The following is a 20,272-nucleotide window of genomic DNA, read 5'->3' as shown; positions in this document are numbered from 1 at the left end:
CACGAAGCTCACAGGGTCCCTGTTTTGTTTGACAATATCAACAGCTGGGAGCTCCAGGATTTACATCCAGCAACAATGAAGCAATAGCAATATATTTTCAAGTCAGGATGGTGACTAGGGAGAGTAACCTCCTGGGGTGATGTTCCCATGAGCCTGCTGCCTTTGTCCTTCTTGTATAACAGGTTATTTCCTGTGAGTCATTCTATAATGAGTGAGTGTGAGAGAGATGGGCAGTTTGAGAATAAGTTACAGTCAAATGGGCTCAGGTTAGGTCAGGAATAGCCATGGTGGGGCTTTTAAGTATCTAGTGGTTATGAAAGGCTTTCCTTCCTCCATTTTTACTAGGCTTATGCCTAAACAAGAATCAGGACCTGCTGCAATTTGCACAACAGGCCACAACAGGTCTACAGCAAATGCATTCTCACTAGCTCTCCACTCAGCCTTGGATCACCTGGGCACAGTAACACCTATGTCAGGCTGCTGTTTATTGATGACAACTTCATATTCAGCATGATCATGCCTCAATACTAATCAACAACCTGGGTCTCTGCACTGCCCTCTGCAACTGGATCCTTGATTTCAAATCAGGAGATCACAGTCAGTGCAGATTGGAAGTAAGATCTCCTCACTAACAATCAACACCAGAGCACCTCATGGATGTATGCTTAGCCCACTGCTCTAGTCTCCATACCCACAACTGTTTGGTTAGGCAGAGCTCAAACATGACCTATAAATTTTCCAATGACACAACCATTATTGGAGGTGTACAGGAGTGAGATCGATCAGCTAGATATGTGGTGTCTAAACAACAAACTTGCACTCAGCATCAATAAAACCAAGAAATTGATTGTGGACTACAGGAAGGAAGCTGAAAAAACACACACCAGTCCTCATCGAGGGATCAACAGTGGAAAGGATGAGCAGTTTCAAGTTCCTAGATATCAACATCTCAGAGTTCAATATTTTGATGCAATTAAAAAGGCAAAACACTGGCAGTATTGCATTAGAAGTTTGTATGTCTCCAAAGACTCTAGCAAATTTCTACAGATGTATTTTGGAGAATATTATAACTGGTTACATCTCCACTGCACAGGATCACAAAAAGCAGCAGAATATTGCAAGCTCAGCCAGCTCCATCATGGGTACTAGCCTCCCCAGCATCAAGGGCATCTGAAAAAAGCAACGTCTCAAAATAGGCAGCAACTATCATCACCCAGACGTGTACTCTTTTTACTGTTACCATCATGGAGGAGGTACAAGAGCCTGAAGACACACACTCAACATTTTAGAAACAGCTTCTTCTCCTCCACCATCAGATTTGTGAATGGACAATGAATCCATGTACATTACGTCACTTTTTTTGTTCTCTTTTTGCACTACATATCTAATTTAATTCACACTTTGTTATAGTAATTTATAGTTTTAATGTACTACTGCTGCAAAATAACTAATTTCCTGACAGATATTATACCTGATTCTGATTTATCAGCAGAGTAGATGTTCCAAAAATAAACCCAAATTATAGACATTCCTATGGGCCATAATCCCAGTGGAAGTGGTGGATAAAATGGTTTTCATTCCAGGTGAGTTGTCAATTGGGAAAGACTAGGGATCGCCATCACAGAGTGTCTAAGCTACTCATGAATTCAACTGCTGTAAATCCTCCCGATGAAAGGACAATGGTTTATCCAGGACAATGTAACAATACATTTGCTTTTCCAGTATAGGCTAGTTAATAAATTAATTTACGAAATACTGAGAGTGTGGATAAATACATTACCAGTTAATTAATGTGATAATTAACGGAGGAATTACACAATCATCTTGTTTGAAATAGTAGATAGCAAGGTAAGCAAGCCTAACTGTAGATCCCATTTTTCAGTTCACACATACCATTGCACATTCTAATGTCTGTTTTTCTTAGTTAACTGTCACCCTACATTTGTACATTTCAGCATCTACATAAATCTATGGTTTTTCTGTGTTTTATCTATTTATCTTCAGTAACGCCATCTTAAACTGGAAGATTAATTCCAGTTAATGATTGAACAATTCTGAGTTTTGTTAATGTTCTAGATTCCAAATTATGAAGCCTCTCTTCAGAATTTTGAACCATTTCTTTCTTCATACACATACGGTTGTGATGGTTATTTGGATCAGATCCTTTGCCATTTAAAGTTGATTGAAGTTATTTACAGATGTGGATATTCCTGGACTGTTTAGCTTTCATGATTAATCCATCAGCAATGCTGCTCAATTTGAAAACAAATAGGTATATCCAGGAAGCAAAAGTTAATTAAACTGACATCTTCAAGGAGCAAACACGAGGAAATCTGCAGATGCTGGAAATTCGAACAACACACACAAAGTGCTGGTGGAACACAGCAGGCCAGGCAGCATCTATAGGCAGAAGCATTGTTGACGTTTCGGGCCAAATTTTGTGTGTGATCTTCAGGGAGCAATGCCTCAAAAAGGCAGAGTCCATCAAGGACCCCCCATCGTCCAGGACGTACCTTCTTCTCATTGCTAACATCAAGGAGGAGGTACAGGAGCCTGAAGACCCACACTCAATGATTCAGGAATAGCTCCTTGCCCTCTGCCATCAGATTTCTGAATGGACATTGAACCCATGAACACTACCTTATTAAAACAAGAAAATCTGCAGATGCTGGAAATCCAAAGCAACACACACACAAAATGCTGAAGGAACTCAGCAGGCCAGGCAGCATCGATGGAAAAGAGTAAAGAGGTGGGCTGAGGTCACCACCTCACTACACTCCCTTACTACACTGAGGCCACTACGCTACCACACTCCTTTCTCTCTCTCTCTCTTTGCACTATTTATTTAACTTTTTAAAAAATATATATACTTCTTACTGTATTTTACTATTTTTTATTATGTATGGCATTGTACTGCTGCCACATAACAACATATTTCACAGAGTATGCTGGTGACCTTAAACCTGATTCTGATTCTGTTGTGCTGATTATTTCTTATTAATATTCAAGATTCAAAAACTTTATTGTCACTCTAACCGTACATCAGCTCTGCAGGGCAGAATGAGACAGCGTTTCCCAGGAGCAGTGCAATCATAAATAACAAATGCAACACTAAATAATAAACATTACAATAAATAGTAATACACAACAGCCACATGTCAGTTAAAAGCAAGTTATAAGTGTCCAGTGCAAGTTAAAAGTATCCAAAGCAGAGTCAGGTAGAGCAGCTATTTAGCTGTCTGACTGCCTGTGGGAGGAAGCTGTTTAGTAATCTTGTGGTTTTTGTTTTGATGCTCCTGTGACGTTTACCTGATGGCAGAAGAACAGTTCATGGAGAGATTAGTACTTGCTGAACTGATAAGAACTAATATGTGACAAGTATGTGACAACATCACGGAGATGATATGTTATAAAGTATAAAGATAAAGATTAGATTTATTTGTCACCTGTACATCAGAGTATACAACAAAATGCATTGCTTCCATCAAATTGAATCAGTAAGGATTGTGCTGGGCAGCCCACAATTGTAATCACACTTCCAGTGCCAATATGGTTATGTGGAGAATGTACAAACTTCTTACAGACAGAATTGAATCCCAATCTTACAGCTGGTTGCTTTAATGGCACTAAGCTCACCTCAATGCTACCATGCCTCCCTTTTTTGTTAATAAAAGGAGATTATAACATTGCTGACTCCAAAAGTATTCCACAAAAAGGCAAAAAAAAAACCATTTTGTGCATGAGAGCATGCATGTTAAAATGTTTGGAACATAGCACAGAACAGGATCATGCCTATTAGACCATGACACATATGCCAACCATGGTGCTGATTTAAACTAATCCTATGTGCATGTATCATACATGATCTATATCCTTCCATTTCTGCCTGTTCATGTTTCTCTCTAAATGAATCTTAAGTGTTGTAAATACAGTATATCTGTTTCCTTCACTTCATCCAGACACCTGGCACTCCCTCTGTTAAAAAAATCTAGATAAAGATTTCAAGCTTCCTAATTACTTACAGCATGCGGAGAGCCTTGAAAAAGTGGAGCATTGTGAACTCCCGTCTTCACATAAGGGCTGGAAGGTATGAGAGAGAGAGAGAGAGAGAGAGAAAAAAACATAACAGTTTAGTTATGTCAGGCATCTTTGCTCTGTCCACCGTAAAAGGCAGGATTTCCCAGTGGCCACCCACTGCAATTTGACTTCCCATTCCTATCCTGACATGTCCGTTCATGGCCTCCTCTATTGCCACGATGAGACTACACTTAGGTTGGAGGAATGACACCTCATATTCTGCCTGAGGAGTCTCCAACCAAATGGCATGGACATCAATTTCTTTACATTCCGGTAGTTTATCCATTCTTCCCCTTCTCTTTCCATTCCCCATTCTGGTTCCCCTCTCATACCTTCTCTTCTCCTCACCTGCTCATTAGCTCCTTTTGCCTCCCCTCTTCCTTCTCTTTCTTCTATGTTCCACTGTCCTCTCCTATTAGATTCCTTCTTTAGCCCTTTCCCTCTTCCACCCATCCCCTCCCAGTTTCTCATTTAATCCCCTCTCCCTCACCCACCTATCTTCCCCCTCATCTGGCTTCACTTATCACTTGCCAGCTTGTACTCCTTCCCCTCCCCCACCTTCTTATTCTAGTTTCTTCCTTCTTTCAGTCCTGAACTGTCTGAGCCGAAAATGTTGACTGTGCAAAGGAAAACAAAATGATTGTTACTTTAGATCTGAAGCGGTGCAAGAAAAAACACAATAAGCATAAAAACACAAGTAACATGGGAGTTCATTGGGGTATGAAGTGTGCTGAGGGTTGTGGAGAAGAGTGATTGATGTGGATGTAGTGGTGGTGGGGTGGGTTAGTGGGTGGAGGTGTTGATCAGCCTGATGGCTTGGGGAAAGGAATTGTTTTTGAGTCTGGTTGTTGGTTGCTTCTTCCCTGAGGGGAGTGTGGTAAAGAGTCCATAAGCAAGGTAGGTGGGGTCCTTCATGATATTGCTGGCCTTAGTATATTTCCCTCTGTAGATGCTGCCTGACTTGCTGAGTTCTTTCTGTATTTTGTGTATGTTGCATAACGATTTAGCTGACGTAACTAGGTTAGTCCAGGGCATTCTGCGGTAGTGGAGACAGGAACTGTAAAGTGCACCATTGCTAGCCTGAAACTCAGTACTTTCCTGTTTCCTGCCAAGCATTGTTTATACAGCTGCATGAATGTTCTCATGCAAAAGGTCAATACAAGATGAAAACTTGTTTCTTATCTTTCTCAAGTCCGTCATCTTTTTGTATCTTGTCTCTTCTATGAGAAACTAAATCAGTGCCCTTATCTTCCCCTCAAGTAGACACAGAATATACCATTGAACTATCACAATGAAGAGTAGGTGAGTTGTCCCTGGGTCCTTGTGAATAATTATCCAGCAACCAACATTTGAAAAAGCAGATCATTAAGTCATTATCTGTTCAACCTTGTTGTGTCTATCATGTTTTCTACATTAAAGTAGTGACTACATTTCAAAAGATGGAGCATCCTGCTGTTGTGAAAGATTCCATCGACAGTCAGATTCTTTATTTAAAATATTTTTAAGGATCTTAAAGATTAACTTTAATTGTCACACCAACTGAAATGAGTCGTTTGTGTCAAGTCAGATCAGCGAAGGTCCTGTTGGGGACAGCTTGCAGGTGTTACCACACTTCTGGAAACAACACAACATACCCACAACTCACTAACCCTAACCGTACATCTTTGGGATGTGGGAGGAAACCCACACGGTCACGGGGAGAACGTACAAACTACTTACAGACAGTGGCAGGAAATGAACCCCGATCAGTAATCACTGGCACTATGTTAGTGTTACGATAACCACTACGCTACCATGCCACCCCTTTATTTTATTTTAGATTTTCAGATGGGGAAGGTGATGATGTATTCTTGGAAGCATTGATAAAAACTAAATTTCTCCAATGCAGAACAAGAGCCTGACAGAGCCCGCCTTACACGTTTCATTTGACTCTCGTACATTTCAATTGTTGGGGAACTCAGGCCCTTTAAGATCTAAATATCTTTAAGGATAAGGAGGAATTTCTTTAGCCAGAGGGTAGGGAATCTGCAAAATTCTTTGCAACAGACAGCTGTGGAGGCCAAATCATTGGGTGTATTTAAAGTGGAAGTGGATATGCTCTTGATTAGTAAGGGCACCAAGGTTACAGGGAGAAAATAAGAGAATGGAGTTGAGAGGGATAATAAATCAGCCATGGTGGAATGGCAGTGTAGATTTGATGGACCAAGTGGCCTAATTCTGCTGCTATGTCATATCCTTTAGTTTTACAAGTTCCTGGTGGAAGTGAGGAATCCTTCACTACAGTGGACACCATGCCAGGAGGCCATTATGACAGAGGGGCCTGGGTTAGGGTGAGGCCTTTGCAAGTTCTCCACCCATTTCAAAGGGCTCACTATCTTAACTGTAGCAAAATTACTTTCAATTTAAAACAGGATTTTGGAATCAAGAAGTCAACTCCTGCTAATTACTAGTTGAAAAGGTGCTAACTAACCAATCCAGATAGTTTGTGGCACCTACAGCAAGTTCAATACTTGGGTTAATCTTATTGCCACAAGAAAGAAGGAAAACTAGTCATCTGAGTTCCTGATCTCAGTTGCTAATCAATAACCCCATTGAAGACAGATGTGTGCAGATATCAGATAAGAACAAATTCAAACTAAATTTTAAAGAACTCCCCTTTCAATCATTCTTCTGAAAGCAAAGAGATTGCAGACATTCAAAATCTAAAAGGAAAAGGCTGTAAATATTCAGCATATCAGGCTCCATTTGTGGAAAGAGAAAAAGAGTTAATATTTCAGGTGAAATAACTTCCACTAAATTATGAGAAGTCAGAATGAAGTAAGTTTTCTGTTGGAGAGAAAGTGTGAAGGAGTGGAGATAAAAGGAAAGGTCAGCAATAGGGTGAAGGGCAAGGAGATTAAATGTCAAAATTCGGGATGCTTTTAAGAGATGGCAAAGGCTAGAGAATGATAGCTAAATAGGAGAGAAATGATCAGAATCAGAGAATAAAATAGCCTGACATCAGTGGTGGGTAAGATGCTGGAGTCAATTATAAAAGATGAAATAACGGCACATTTGGATAGCAGTAACATGATCAGTCCAAGTCAGCATGGATTTAAAAAAGGGAAATCATGCTTGACTAATTTTCTGAGGATGTAACTATGAAAATGGACAAGGGAGAACCAGTGGATGTAGTGTACCTGGACTTTCAGAAGGCCTTTGATAAGATCCCACATAGGAGATTAGTGGGCAGAATTAAAGCACATGGTTTTGGGGATAGGGTACTCACATGGATAGAAAATTGGTTGGCAGACAGGAAACAAACAGTAGGGTTTAACGGGTCCTTTTCAGAATGGCAGGCAGTGACTAGTGGGGTACCACAAGGCTCGGTGCTGGGACCGCAGCTATTTACAATATACATTAATGATTTAGATGAAGGGATTAAAAGTAACATTAGCAAATTTGCAGATGGCACAAAGCTGGGTAGCAGTGTGAAATATGAGGAGGATGTTAGGAGAATGCAGGGTGACTTGGACAAGTTGGGTGAGTGGGCAGATGCAGTTTAATGTGGATAAATGTAAGGTTATCCACTTTGGTGACAAGTACAGGAAGGCAGATTACTATCTGAATGGTGTCAAGTTAGGAAAAGGGGAAGTATAACAAGATCTAGGTGTCATTGTTCATCAGTCACTTAAATTAAGCATGCAGGTACAGCAGGCAGTGAAGAAAGCTAATGGCATGTTGGCCTTCATAACAAGGGGAGTTGAGTATAGGAGCAAAGAGGTCCTTCTGCAGTTGTACAGGGCCCTGGTGAGACCATACCTGGAGTATTGTGTTCAGTTTTGGTCTCCAAATTTGAGGAAGGACATTCTTGCTATTGAAGCAGAGCAACGTAGGTTCACGAGGTTAATTCCCGGGATGGCGGGACTGTCATATGTTGAAAGATTGGAGCGACTGGGCTTGTATACACTGGAATTTAGAAGAATGAGAGGGGATCTGATTGAAACATATAAGATTATTAAGGGATTGGACATGCTAGAGGCAGGATACATGTTCCCGATGTTGGGGGAGTCTAGAATCAGAGGCCACAGTTTAAGAATAAGGGGTAGGCCATTTAGAACAGAATTGAGGAAAAACTTTTTCACCCAGAGAGCTGTGGATCTATGGAATGTTCTGCCTCAGAAGGCAGTGGAGGCCAATTCTCTGGATGCTTTCAAGAAAGAGTTAGATATAACTCTTAAAGATAGCGGAGTCAAGGGATAGGGGGAGAAGGCAGGAATGGGGTACTGATTGTGGATGATCAGCCATGATCACATTGAATGGCTCGAAGAGCCGAATGGTTTACTCCTGCACCTACTGTCTATTGTCTATTATCTAAAATCTGAAATGAACACATTCAACTATTTGTTTGCAAATCACAGTTCTGCTCACCCTCACCCTATCACAGAATCTGCTCTTCTGTCCTCTCTGTCCCTTTTTCTCTCTGCAACTTGAAACTTAGATCATATGATCATAAGGTACAGAAGCAAAATTAGGTCATTTGGCCCATCTTTTCTGCTCTGCCATTCCAGGCATGACTATTTTTTATTATTTTCTCAGCTCCATTCTCCCACCTATTCTGTGTAACCCTGAAATCATTTACCAATCAAGAACCATTAATTAACCTGCTGGAAGAACTTAGAAGCTCAAGTAGCATATGTGGGAGAAAAGGAAATACTGATGTTCCATGTTGAAACTCTGCTATGACCCGAAACCTCAGCAGTTTCTGCTCCCCACAGATACTGCTTGACCCACTGAGTTCTTCCAGCAGGTTGTTCATTACTACAGATTCCAGCATTTACAGTTTTTTATGTCTCTAAGAACTCATTAAATTCTGTCTTAAATACACCCAGTGATTTGGCCAATATAGCTCTCTGTGGCAATAAATTCCACAGATTCACCACTTGTCTTATTTCTAATTTCTCTCTGGTTCTGATGAAAGTGCTGGGACCTGAAATGTAAACTCTTTGTCCAAAGATGCTGAGTTTTTCCAACATTTTCTCTTCTCACTTTTGCCAGGGTAAGAGGCTATTTTTAGCATTTGTTGCATCATTTCTCAACAAGAAGCAATATTTTTTGAGAAAGAGAGGAGAAAATTATTCAAAACATGAATCAAATTAAGGATCAACTTTATTCACCATGTATTAGGAATTTGCTGTGGTGCGTTGGAGTGGCATGCAACAAAAAGCATTCAATAATTATAAAGAATTACATAAACATAAAATTATAAGTATGGATATGAACTAAAATGTTCATAAACATTGTGGCAAAAATGAGACAAGCTCTGTAATATTCTCAAGGATTCATTGTAATTTTTAAAAGAATAAAAATAAATTTGCACTTCTTACAATGACTGCTCCACAATATTATGGAACTGTATCAAAAGAATCTGACTCACCCATCTTGCAATGTTTGGAAACAGAATTTTTTAGGTTGCACGTTACAAACAAGCAAGGTCACAGCTTCTTTAAAATTTCAGTGACACATCTGGCTTGTTGGGATGAATGGCAAAAGAGACAATGCACTCACCCATCAAAAAGAGGGATTGCTGACCACCCAAGCTGTAACAGATCATTTGGTTCTGGCTCTCGTCCTGAGTGTGATGTGACCTGGCCTGGTTCCTGACCACTACGGTCAGGAGTGTACACAACATTGATGCTGAATATCTGGATGAGCAACACACTGTGGGTATCCCAATTCGGATGTAACACCTGAAGAATGAAAGGTTTAGAAGATTTCAAACAGACAAAACGAGCCAGAAGACATCTTGTCGGACTCAGAATGTGAATTGAACAAACGGGATATTGGACTAAGGAGTGGAATTGTGTTTTTTCTAGTATTTTAACTTTCTTATGCTAGCTTGTATTTTTATATAACCTCCTATACAGGTGTAATTGTTCAGTAAATCTTCCAGTAACTGTAGTGTAGCTGATACTGTTTTTTTTTGAACTGTTGCACAGCTTGAACCTAGCTATTTTATACACTCTGTGGTCACTTTATGAGGAATCTTCTGTACCTAATGAAGTGGCCGCTGATTGTATGTCCATAGTCTCTGCTGCTGTAGCCATCCACTTCAACGTTCGACATGTTGTGCATTCAGAGATGCTCTTCTGCACTCCACTGTTGTAACACGTGGTTATTTGAGTTACTGTCAGCTTGAATCTGTCTGGCTATCTCCTCTGACCTCTCTCATTAACACGGCATTTCTCCCCATAGAACTGCCACTCACTGGATGTCTTTTTTTATTTTTCATACCATTCTTCGTAAGCTCTAGAGAACGTTGTGTGTAAAAATCCTAAGAGATCAACAATTTCTGAGATAGTCAAACTACCCCATCTGGCACCAACAATTCTTCTACAGTCAGTCACTTAGATCACATTTTTCCCCCATTCTGATGTTTGGTCTGAACAACAACTGAACCGGTTGACCATGTCTGCTTGCTTTTATGCATTGAGTTGCTGCCACATGATTGGCTGATTAGATATTTGCATTAACAAACAGGTGTAAAGGTGTACCTAATAAAGTGGCCACTGGGTGTGGGCTATGTGTTATCACTGGAACTTTCTTTGTTGCTAGTCTGAGTATGGGACAACCACAACTTCTTTTTCTTTGTCACCTTTCTGTGTTTGTTTTGTAACACTTAATAAACAGCTGTAATCACATAAGTTTTACATCTCTTTCCTGACATCTGAAGAGCCTCAGATCAATCAGGAAATTAATTAATATTCGGGATTGTTCAGCTGTCCAATTTAATGAGCAGAAAATCAAAAACTGGGCGTGCTGACTTCCACATGATTCCAATCTGTTGCTTTTGAAGGTATAATGCAAATTGAAGTCTTGAAATGCTTATTGCTGAATTGGACGACTTGCTGGTGATGATGGGCATCACAGCAACTGGGTATGATACTTCTTTTTCACATACTGGGAACTTGCATTTAATACTGATCTGAAAAACTACAATGGAGTGCTTCTACATACAACTTTTGAAAGCAAAAGTGGCAGCCAATATTGTTCACATTAGCGAGATCAATGAGCGGTTAATCTAATTTGGGCCATATTGTTGAGGTATGAATGTTATCTTAGACACTAGAAAAAACATCTCCTGCTCTGAATGGTGCCATGGGATTTCCTTTATGTAGCATCCAGAAGATGCATCACTTACAATGCAATATTCAATGACTCTTAGTTTGGAATATGTACTCAAATCCCATGGTGGACTTTATCCTACAACCTTTTGACTTTAGAATGCTACAAGTCAAGCTGACAGCAATTGGTGCAGCATCAATTTTTTTTAAAAAAGCCTAAACATCAATAAGAATGTGCTTTTGGACCATCAGCGACTCAATGACAGAAGAACATGTTGTTTATCTGCACTCCAAAACAACTCACTACTCTGAACTTTTTGCCAACATTTTGACTATCTAAAAAGACATTGCATACATGTGAGAGATTTATAAAATAAAGAAAAATATTCTATTTATATTTCCTGTTACTTACTTGAGATGTATCTATCCAGCGAGGTGATCTCTGAAGGCTGGAAAAGTCATGTTTACGGGTCAAGAATTTCTCATCTTTATCACTGAATTCTGCTACCTTAGGTAAATGCAATGCACCGTCTCCTTTGAGGATTCTGGCAAAAGCATTCACATAAAAGCCATCTCCTGTACAAGGCAAATATGTTCACAAAACACTGTATTGAATAATATTACAACTGATTTGTTAATTCACATCTTCTATAATATAAACCTTTCTGTCATTAACTATGATATTAATTAATGAGCATCTAAGTAGTTATGTTTGTTTTGAACTTAGATAAAACTCAAGCATTTATTGGCCATTCCTATTTTCCTAAAATTGTCAGGAATTCACCATAAAATGTCTCCTCTGATCACCTTTCCAAATTCTGCATCCTCAAGACCCATCTCCTGTTTCTTAAACCCTTTCCTGCCAAACTGTTGGCCATCCAAATGCCCTTTCTGGCCTCCATGTTAGCTGATATTAATAGTTTCATTCCTCAGGAACCATCATCCCCTCCCTCAAATAAGCCATCATCTCTCACCTCAAATGTTTCTGAACTTATACATCAGGGTCACATCTACATACCTATTTATCACATGTACGTAGAAACATAGACTGAAATGGATCATTGTGTTCACAACCAACACAGCAAAGGATGTGCTGGGGCAGCTTGCAAGTGTTGGCACACATTCTGGTGCTAATATAGCATGCCCACAATGCTATGTTGTTAGAAAGAAGGAAATAGTTGTGATAAAAGGAATGCAGTGAAGTTCACCGGATTTATCCAGGGATAATGGGTTTATTGTATGAAGATGGATTAAGCTCACTGTACCAATACCTTCTTGAGTTTAAAGGAATGGAAGCTTATTTCAACATACTGTAACTTTACATGATGGACTTGGAATGAATAATTCCATGGGCTGGAATATCTAGAACCAGAAGCCATGGTCTCAAAATGCAGGGTCGACAATTCAGGTTAAACCAAAACTTCTTCACACATTCATTCACGGTGATTCTTTGGAATTCTCTATTCCTCAAAAGAACTGTTGAAATGCAATTATTGAATATATTCAAGATAGAGATGGATAGATCCTTAGACAGTAAAAGAATCAAGGAGAATGAGATAAGTGCAGAAAAGTGGAGCTGAGATAAATGGTTAGGTATGATCCTATTAAATGGGAGAACTGTAATAAAAGGCTGAGTAGCTTACTCCTGCTTCTGATTCTTATGTCCTTATCTTATACAACGTACCTTGAAATTTACAGGCTAATTCAAAGCTAAATAAATGTTTCTGTTGTTTTTGTACATTGTGATTTGTACAATGCATTTTGCAATGCATATCTAAATAGACTGTGATTCTAGCTCTAAACCAACAATACACCAGTAAACCCTTTTATTCTTCAGCACTGCACCACAGAACAATGGTTTTTGGCTCCTCAAGTTGTGCCCCTCTTCCTAATTCCCCGTAGCCCTAAGGCTTATTCTCCCTCAAAAGCCCATTAACTCCCCTTGTCTTAACTACGGATAATTTATACTATCCAATTAACACAGTAGCATATTTTTGGGATGCGGAAGAAAACCAAAGCACTGAGGAATCTTGCATTATTACATGAAATTCCACACAGGTCCTCGCCAGGTTAGAATGCACAGCCTACACATGAATAAGACGGAGTTTTTGGGAGAGTGGTGGGGTGAGCTTCCTGGCTGCTGCAAGGCTACAATACTTTTCAGCCATGTGGGGATTCAGCTGGTGGCTGCTCTTCAAACATGTGTGAATTTTGTGTGTAGCCACATTAATGAACTGTTTGGAAACAGGGCCCTACCATAACCCAGTGAAGACCTATAGAGACAGCACTGGAGGTCAGGACTGAATCTGGGTCACTGAAGATGTGTAACCACCACACCGCTCGTTGCTTATACTCTATCTAAATAGAAACATTAAAAGAAATGCTCACTTTCTGCCTGTTACGGAGAAGAACAGTTGATTCCGGACAATTGGGCCATTGGTTAATTGGGCAGCCACTTATTTGGGATAACTCTGAAAGAACGAAAACTAATTGAGAAAGTAGCTGGGATTCCCTTTATTTATTTGGCATACTGTGTCGCTTAACTGGGGTAGGAGACAGCTGCCAAAGTTTTTAACCAGCATCAGTAATGTACACTTGCGTGGACATTAAACACTACACTGTGCTTAGAGCGAATAGTTTTTTAAATACTGTCAGTTGCGTGTGTTATGTTAAAAAAACAGTGATTTTTATCTCTGATAGTTGGCGAGAAATGAACAATAAGACAATTTGTAATTTTTTTGCTTTCTGTGGTTTCAAGCATTCAGGCTTGGAGATGCCAGAAACTGCCAGGAGTGAAAATGAAATGATTTCACTACTTCAGCAAATTAGGTATTGCGAAAAACCTGAAGGTATCAAATCAACAATCATCTTGAATGTTACAATGAAAATGATTATTTGGTGGATTCATTGTTGAAAGTATATGAAAGCAGTCCATTATCTGCACTAGGTGTCTGTGTAGATTTTGTTCATTTACAGTCAATCAAAACATGACAGCATACATTGAATAAATTCCTCCATTGATAACTCGTAGGAATGACAGATTTTTAGTACTGTAGTAGTTTTATTAGTGTTCTAATTTGTTCTGTATTTAATTTAAATACATAATTTGTTACTCAGTTAAACTGTAGTTTGTCTTTTTTATACACTTTAACTATTTCTATGTAACTTCTGCAAATTGGGGCAGCTGCTTAATTGGGTAAAAAAAAATGTACTGGTCCGATGTGTCCCAATTAATTGAAATCCACTGTTTTATCAATATTTTGTCAATAGCTGGAAACTGCCTGGGAAATAGGTTGCTAGTGAAGACCATTATGTTTAGAATTCCAGTTTGCATCTCCAACACTGATGGTCAAACCTTTAGGTCTCCAGACAACAAGTTTTAGAATTTCTTCCCTAAACCTCTCTTTCTTATATTTCCCTTCCCCTCCCCTCCTCAGCTCAGCTCTCTTCTCCCTAACTTTCAGATATAACTTAAAATTCTTTAAGGGATTAGTGAATATTAAGGAAAATCTGTGACTTTTGCCTAACAGATCTTAAAAAGATTGAGGTCAGATACTGCTTTAAAACACCTTGTGTTGTTTTACTGGTTTTTATGCACTGTATAAATTCAATTGCTACTGAATAGGATAGACTAAGACATCATTCCTACAGAAGCACCAGAAGTAACTAGACAACTGGGGTTGTTGCAGACTGCGTTACATCTACCAATAATAATCAATAGCCAATCTGTGATAATAATAATTTTTGCTTCTTACTCAATGTGAAATCCATCATTTAATACAATTTGCACCTTACATTTGTTAGCACACCTTCCCTTACACTTCACAGAGTCTAAGCCTGACCCTGACCTTTTGTTTAGAAAATAGCTCATGTAAATTTGAGAGTAATCCCATACTCCCAGTTCAAGATCAAATTCAAGTTCAGTTTATTGTCATTCAGCTTTTTACAGTACATGTATACTGCTAGACGAAATAACGTTTCTCTGGACCAAGGTGCACAACACAGTACATACAACTCACGTGCATAACGCATAAAGTACAAATACCACAAATAAATGATCTAATAATAAGGTGCATATACAATAAATGCTAAAAAGTTAATAGTATAATGCTACTGGCGCTTCATATAGGATGAGACCGTATGATGAGATTTAGTAGTCCTACAGCCTATTGGAAGAAGCTGTTTCCTATCCTAACAGTTCTTATCCAAACGCTACGGTGGCCTGCCATTTCAACTCCCTTTCCACTCCCATACTGACCTTGGCCTTCTCCAGGATGGGTCCTAACACAAACTAAAAGAACAACACCACTTATTCAATCTAGGAGATCTACACCTCAATGGTATGACCATTAAATTTTTCAATTTCAGGTTTTGAGTATGTTCTGTTTCCCTGTCTCTCTCTTTCTGATTCACCTTCAATCCTCCCATTTTTATTCCCTTTCGTATACAGACACGCAACACCCATTTTTACTGGAGGTCCATGAACAAAATCCACATCAGGGGATCAGAGGTGGAGAGGGTCATCAACTTTAAATTCCTCAGCACTATCATTTCAGAGGAATGTCCTGGACCCAGTATATAAGTGTCGTTACAAATAAAGTACGCAGCGCCTATACTTTTTTAGAAGTTTGCAAAGATTCAGCATGTCATCTAAATCTGCCCCTGCCTCTCGACTCCATGTCACCCCCTTGTGCCACCTGCCCCCATCTGCCATCATCCATCACATTACTTATCACTACCAGCCCCCATTTTACCTCGCCCTCTCACTTCTTTACAGAGGCTAGCTTTTCTCTCCTCCCCCTCAATGCTGATGGAGGAACTTGATCCGAACCCTCTCCTTCCCCTGCTCTGGTGAATGCTCCTTGACTTGCTAAGACCTCCAGCAAGATTCCAGTATCTGGAGTCCCTTGTTTCCCCTCTGACTTTGAGGATTATTCCTCCACCTACTGCTTTCAACAATTAAACACATGTTCAGAGATCAGCACAAGATTGTGGGTTAAAGGGCCTGTACTGTGTTGTAATGTTATACATTCCATATTCTATGTAAAAGTTCAACCTTGTAAGACATTCATGTTGTGATTCTGAAGTACAGAATGATTTACTAACGTTTCAATCCATGAACTTGGGAAATTCGGACGCGTAATCCAGCTCGTTGCCGATACCGAACCATACGGGTTATACTAAGGTGCTCTGGTGGCTGCTGAGAAGGAAGGTGCTTCCTCCCATCTAGTCTTTCCTCATACCAGGCTTTCCACTGCTCTGAGGACAAAAACCAACATTATGTACATATATATTTGTACTAATTGTGTAGGGCTTATACAAAAGATATTCAGATCAAACCTCCAAAATACCTGCCTCACCAGGGTAAGGATTTGGCAAGATATGCTGCAAAAGTAAAGTGCAATGGAACGCAACTATACTGGTAGGCATAAATTGTCTGGGCTCCAGAGAGTTCAACAGATGCACAGGAGAACAGGGCCTGAAGCCTTGAAGACTCCTCAAGCTATGGTGCTGCCTGTTTACAGGTACCAGGAGAGAGACATCAGAGCCGGTGTGTTCCAGCAGGTGTGGTGCGGCTGGAGTTGATGTTGCCCTTCCCCCAGTGTTTGCTCGGTAGAAATCAAGCTCCTTTGTGGTCAACGACAAATTTCTGCAATGATGGTTTGGGTCTGGACTTTTTTTATTGTGTGGCTGTATCTTATTGACACTTTTATGTGCTTGCTATCTTGTTCATGCTATGTGTGCTTTGTGCTGTGTGACTGTTGGTACTGTGTTTGCACCTTAACCCTGGAGTAATGCTGTCTCGTTTGGCTGTATTCACAGGTATTCATGTATGGTCGAACGACAATTAAATTTGAATTGAATTAAAATACTACAAACTCATTGGAAGTAATTATGCAGTATATGAATAAAAGACTTATTTATATTGATAAATATTACATTATTAATATTCCATATTTATTCAGTAACCAAAATAAATTTATATCTTCATTCTTCTCGACAATTCCTCATTCACCTGTAACACCGAACTTCTGCATATTGCAGCATTGCATCCCTACACGTTGGCCTCCTATATGTCCCAGCACTAAGGAAATATAGCCCGAATCCTTCATTTGGCTCCCTCTATGTCATTTCTCTATGGAACTTAATGCTAACCTTCATATCTCTCAACAATTATACGAACAACAAATTTCACAACATATGCCAGTGAGATTATACCTGATTCTGAAAGCCTCTCAAAACTATTTTTGATATGGTCAGCACTCCCAAACCTCAAATGTTGCTAAGTGCTAATACAGATCTTTCCTTTATGTTAATTAGCCAAGAATATTTAGTTTGTCCACTAGCGTGAAATAAATGCAAGTTGTTATTTCACCTTGTGGTAAAACAAATTTTGTGAGCACATCTTTACAATACCAAGGCTACAGCTGCACTGATACTTTGATATAATTGAATCACACACAAGTTAAATAAACGTAGCTGAAAATAATTGTCATGTGGCTCTCTGGTGATTGTTCTATAAGTTCTTTAAATCATTGACAGGCTCAATTCAAAGGTCAGGTCCAGAGTAGGAGCTCAAAATTCTTACTGAAACTTATTGTACCTCCCTGAACTGAGTTCTGTCATGAGTTTAAAATATATATCTTTGCGGACTGAGCTAATATAAAATCCTTACATGCCTGGGCTCTGGTTCAAAGTTGACCCAAGGTGATGAATAATAAATCTCCTTAACCTGCTATTTGCAATTTATGACATAGTTCAATAGTCTCAAGTCAAGTGTTAGTATAAATTATTTGGAGATGTAACCCCATCATTAAAACAATTGAAAAAAATGAATTAACATTCTGAGTAGAGCTATGTAATAAAAATCTATTGCCCTAGAAGGAAAATTGATATCCACATTTACTAGGAATAGCAAATAAGGGTTGGGGGATGGGGCGGCATGTGGACCAAGTGGGATATATTTTAAGCAACAATTTGCTTTGATCTGTAGGCAGTGCCTATCCAAATTCAGCAATCATTTCCAAAATGGAATGGAATTTATATTTGTAAAAGTAAAATTAGTTCACAAATGAAGGGGAGAAAAGATCAAAGTGCAACTAATTTGGCAGAGGCAACTGATGCAGCCATGATGACCTGAATGACCTCCTGATATGAAGTAGGATTGTGTGAAAGCAGCTGGTTGATGATAATTATTATGTTCTTCAACTCTGCTCACCCTGAATCACCAAGTACAAATGAGGGAAGGCATTCAGACCATCCAGGTAGTTTTTCCAAAGGAACCTAAGGCACTTGTCCTCAAACAAAGCACCTCATTGCTTCTTAAATAACTTCAGAGTTTATGTGTCTACTATTTTGTCTGGTATCTTATTTCATGCATTTGTGTGGACGAAAGCATTCTGGACTTTCATTTTAGTACTTCCCATCTAACTCACTCAAATCATACAGTCATGGATTAACTGGACAGAGTGGACTTTGCTCTTCCAGTCAGCAGTCTCATTTCATTTGTGTTCTTAAGCCCAACTTCCTCCAAACTCGATCTTCTAACAATTTTTGAGGATTAGAATGCAAAACAAAGGTATAAATTGTGGGGATTGCAAGAAAATGTAAACAATGATTTCTAAACATTGTGCAATAATTTGCTGGGCCCAGACAAAAGAAGGTGAAATTTTCAATTTTGTTTTCATGCATTTTTGCTGAATTATTCTGATGCGGAATTTTACCCTCAAGCATTTCACTCAATAGGCTTTTACAATGAACTATGCTAAAAGTAGGGAGGGGTGCTGGACATTCAGACCATCAAGTCAGTGGTGACTGCTCGTTTCCAATCTAATTAGTCTTGTTCCTCTATTCTTCTCTCTGTACTTGTGTATGGCCTTGCATTTCCTCCCCATGTTCCAATGCACCTCACAACTCATCATGGGATATCTGACCTATTGAGGACCACCTGCTGTTTCCCCATCCCTGTTTATTACCCTGGCATACCAATCTTAATCTTGCTGTGTAACCAACCCCGTGCAACCTGAGTTTTCCTATGCTTATTTATGTGCTCTTGTTGGCTGCAGCCCAAACTTCAGACCCTCAATTTTTATTTCTCTTTGGGATGTTTTACTCTGTTAAAAGACACAACAAATCAAAGCTATTGTTGTGATTGTTATGATATTATTGCCTATTATTAATTGTTTAATAAAAGCAACCAGGGATATTGTGAGCTGTTTTGGACCCTTTGTCTAAAAATGGTTATGCTGGCATTGGAGAGGGTCCAGAGGAGGTTCACAAAACTTATCCCAGGAAAGAAAGTGTTAACGTATGAGGAACATTTGATGGCTCTTGGCCTGTACTTGCTAGAGTTTAGAAGAATGAGGGAGTTCTCATTGGAACCTATTGAGTATTGAAACACCTAGATCAGGGGTTCCCAAACTGAGGTCCACAGACCCTTCAGTTAACTGTAAGGGTTAAAGGTTGGGAACCCCTGGCTTAGATGGAGCGGACGTAGGTTCTTGATTTGTCGTGGCTATCCCCTGAGGTTGAGGATGATGGTCTTCATTCTGTTGATCCATTTATTGGCTCTCAAGTGGCTTAGAAGTCCAATCATTGCTTTGAAAGTTCTTATGCACTCAGGACAGGTAGTTCCAGATGGCAGATCAGGCTTTGGTTGTTGCTGCCTCACTTTCCATTTTCTTCTCTTTTCTTCTAATTCTGCACATCTGTTAGCTTCAAACGTTGCTGTTCCTTCTCGGATGATGGTTTGCCAGAGTTTCCTGTCCTTGGCATTGGTTTCCCAATTGTTGATGTTGATTTTACATTTCTTCATGTTGGCCTTTAAGACATCTTTGAATCTCTTCTGTTGTCCGCCTCTTTTATGTTTGCCTTCTTTAAACTGGGAGTAGAAGATTTGTTTCAGCAGACGTTCATCTTTCATCCGAACAACATGACCGCTTCATCTTAGTCGACTCTTGATTCCGTAGGCTTCAATACTTGTTGTTTTTGCTTCATTTAGCATACTGACGTTGGTTCTTCTATCTTCCCAGCCACTCACGGTCAAGCACCCCTCAAAAGCAAAGATGGTTTAACCATCCTTAAGAGCACTG

General features: G+C 39.5%; 1 protein-coding gene across 12 annotated transcripts in view; it reads right to left on the bottom strand.

Moving 5' to 3' along the window:
* LOC132396137 (uncharacterized) overlaps window positions 1–20,272 on the bottom strand; it is a 174,093-nt gene that overhangs the window by 15,769 nt on the left and 138,052 nt on the right. For 6 of the 12 annotated variants that reach the window (XM_059973642.1, XM_059973640.1, XM_059973637.1 and 3 more), the window contains 4 exons: window positions 16,287–16,439; window positions 11,593–11,756; window positions 9,625–9,806; window positions 4,023–4,080 (listed from right to left, as the gene is read on the bottom strand). In XM_059973642.1, the coding sequence (XP_059829625.1) occupies window positions 4,023–4,080; window positions 9,625–9,806; window positions 11,593–11,756; window positions 16,287–16,439 (557 nt within the window). Of the gene's footprint in view, window positions 1–3,081; window positions 3,310–4,022; window positions 4,081–9,624; window positions 9,807–11,592; window positions 11,757–13,523; window positions 13,652–16,286; window positions 16,440–20,272 lie in introns of those variants that run through there. The other 6 variants (XM_059973644.1, XM_059973643.1, XM_059973646.1 and 3 more) reach the window with 6 other exon arrangements.

Source organism: Hypanus sabinus, chromosome 6, assembly GCF_030144855.1.
Source record: "Hypanus sabinus isolate sHypSab1 chromosome 6, sHypSab1.hap1, whole genome shotgun sequence".
NCBI classification, from domain to species: domain Eukaryota; kingdom Metazoa; phylum Chordata; class Chondrichthyes; order Myliobatiformes; family Dasyatidae; genus Hypanus; species Hypanus sabinus.
This window is presented reverse-complemented; position numbering and strand designations above follow the sequence as displayed.